The sequence below is a fragment of the Hylobates moloch genome, unplaced genomic scaffold (genome assembly GCF_009828535.3).
Source record: "Hylobates moloch isolate HMO894 unplaced genomic scaffold, HMol_V3 SCAFFOLD_9, whole genome shotgun sequence".
Classification (NCBI taxonomy): domain Eukaryota; kingdom Metazoa; phylum Chordata; class Mammalia; order Primates; family Hylobatidae; genus Hylobates; species Hylobates moloch.
Window position 1 is genome coordinate 55,041,347 of NW_026652284.1, and position 2,640 is coordinate 55,043,986.

Below are 2,640 nucleotides of genomic sequence, written 5' to 3' on the forward strand. Positions count from 1 at the left end.
TACTGGAACTTTTTCCTGGTTCTGTTGCCCATATTTTGACTACAGTTTTCTCAAAGCTGAATTTTATATTTCTATCTCCTTGTAGATCCCTTTAACTTTTTATTTCATAGTTTCTCTAGTCTAATTCTGATCCTCACTACCTTATTCTTGACGTCGACTCTTTCCCTGCCTAGAGAAACGGGACTTGCCTCTGACTGCCTTCAATTTTTTGAGTCAAAATAATATTATTATGAGTCAAAAGTCTTATTTTGTTCAACTTGGTTGATAGAGAGCTTGATTTATAGAACCTTCTAGCATCAGTATTGATCATCCATCGATTCTGCACTTACTGAGTGCCAGCTATATTCCAGACATTCTACCATGCCCCAAAATACAGAAAAAGAGATTAGAAAACCAGCAATTGCAGCCTGTCAGCGCTTGAATGAGATCTGCTGCTTACTAGTTGTGTCACCTTGGGTAAGTTTCTTGAATCTATTCTTCAGTTTGTTATCTGTAAAATGATATTAATGCCCTATGTCATCAAGTCGTTTTGAAGGTTAAGTAATGGATATATGTATATTGCTTTGAGAATCCATAGATTATTCTGTAAACAAGGCAAGTCCTATGGCCTCAGACCTGTCTAATCACCACTCCTGTCCTGGTCTTTTGCCTTCGATGGACTTACCGTTTATGTCAATTAAACAGGAGAGGCAGTTGATATTGAAAAGTAGGTGCAAACATTGCAAGACCCATTAAAAGATAGGTTTGTGATAATCTGTTTGTTCTCATTTGCAGAATCCCTTTTAAAAGACTTTGAAGTTCAGAGACAGATACTATAGTTCTGACTTGTAAGGGGCCATACATATCCTGTATCACAGCTAAAAATGGTATAGGCTTATCTAGCTTTTAAAAAGAAGAACTTAAGCAGATATTAATCCAAAGAAGACCTACAAATGGCCAGCAAGTGTATGAAAAGATGTTCAACATCATTAATTGTCAGGGAAATGCAAATCAAAACTATGAGAATTTATCACCTCACATCTGCTAGAATGGCTAATATCAAAAACCCAAAGTATAAGTGTTCAAATAATTAGAACACTTGTACACTGTTGGTGGGAATGTAAAATGGTCTAGCAGTTATGGAAAACGGTATGGAAGTTACTCAAAAAAATTTAAAAGGAACTACCATATGATCCAGCAATTCCAAATCTGGGCATATATCCAAAATAATCAAAATGAGGATCTCAGAGAGACATTGGCACACTCATGCTCATTGCAGCATTATTCACAGTAGCCAAGATATGTAAACAACCCAAGTGTCCAGTGACAGATGAATAGATAAAGAAAATGTGGTATATACATACAATGGAATTATTTAGCCTTAGAAAAGAAGGGAATCCTGCCATCTGTGACAACTGGAGAACATTATGCTAAGTAGAATAAGCCAGGCGCAGAGGGGTGAATATACTGCCTGATTCTGCTTCCATGAGATATCTATAGTAGTAAAACTCACGGAGGCAGAGAATACAATGCAGTTGCCAGGGGTTGGGGGTGAGGGAAATAGGGACTTGCTCAATGGATGTAAAGCTTTACTTGTGCTAGATAAAGAAGTTCTAGAGATCTTCTGTATAACATCATACTTACAGTTAATAATAATGCATTGTACAGTTCAAGATTTGTTAACTGGGTAGATTTTATGTTAAGTATTCTTATCACAAAAATGGGACACAAAGAAACTTTGGGAGTGTTGGGTATGTTTATTACCATGATTGTGGTGGTGTTATCATTGGTGTTTGTATATGTCTAAACTCATCAAATCATACACATCAAATGTGTGCAGGTCTTTGTATATCAATTGTGCCTCATTAAAGCTGTTAAAAATTTTGGCTTCATTTGATAATGAGGGCTCTTCAAAAAGGCTGATCACTGCTTACAAGACAGGACATACTTTGGGCTGCGTACTGTCTTTATGTGAGTAGTCCTCATATGTTTACACTTCTTTGCCTTATGTTTATGCAGTCTTATAACAGAATGAGATAGCATTTTAACACTGGTAAATTAATATGTGGCCTGGGAGTGTTTAGATTTAGTAGAATTAAAATGGTTTAAGTTGCTCTCCGCCAGAACGCCGCCGCGCCGCCATCATGGACACCAGCCGTGTGCAGCCTATCAAGCTGGCCAGGGTCACCAAGGTCCTGGGCAGGACCGGCTCTCAGGGACAGTGCACGCAGGTGCACGTGGAATTCATGGACGACACGAGCCGATCCATCATCCGCAATGTAAAAGGCCCGGTGCGTGAGGGCGACGTGCTCACCCTTTTGGAGTCAGAGCGAGAAGCCCGGAGGTTGCGCTGAGCTTGGCTGCTCGCTGGGTCTTGGATGTTGGGTTCGACCACTTGGCCGATGGGAATGGTCACAATGTGCTCCTTTTGTTTTTTGCCTGCCACACGGAATTGAGATGCTCCTTTAAATAAAGCGTTTGTGTTTCAAGTTAAAAAAAAAAAAAAGGTTTAAGTTGCTAAACTAGAACAGTATTCATGATCCAAATATATTACATTTGTATATATTGTACAACAAACCATTATTTCATTACTTAACTTATTAAGCAGCTGACAGTTATTACCACAGACTAGGCACTCAGGATACAGATAGAGAAGACAGT

General features: G+C 38.9%; 1 protein-coding gene across 1 annotated transcript; it reads left to right on the forward strand.

Moving 5' to 3' along the window:
- The first annotated feature begins 2,100 nt into the window (after nt 1-2,100).
- LOC116812652 (small ribosomal subunit protein eS28-like) lies at nt 2,101-2,419 on the forward strand. The gene has a single exon (XM_032758455.2). It carries the CDS (start codon nt 2,124-2,126, stop codon nt 2,331-2,333), a length of 210 nt encoding a protein of 69 aa, XP_032614346.1. The 5' UTR covers nt 2,101-2,123; the 3' UTR covers nt 2,334-2,419.
- Nucleotides 2,420-2,640: the final 221 nt, after the last annotated feature.

Excerpts from the sequence above, each read along its gene's own strand:
- LOC116812652 (XM_032758455.2), top strand. The coding sequence starts at position 2,124 with ATGGACACCAGCCGTGTGCAGCCTATCAAGCTGGCCAGGGTCACCAAG.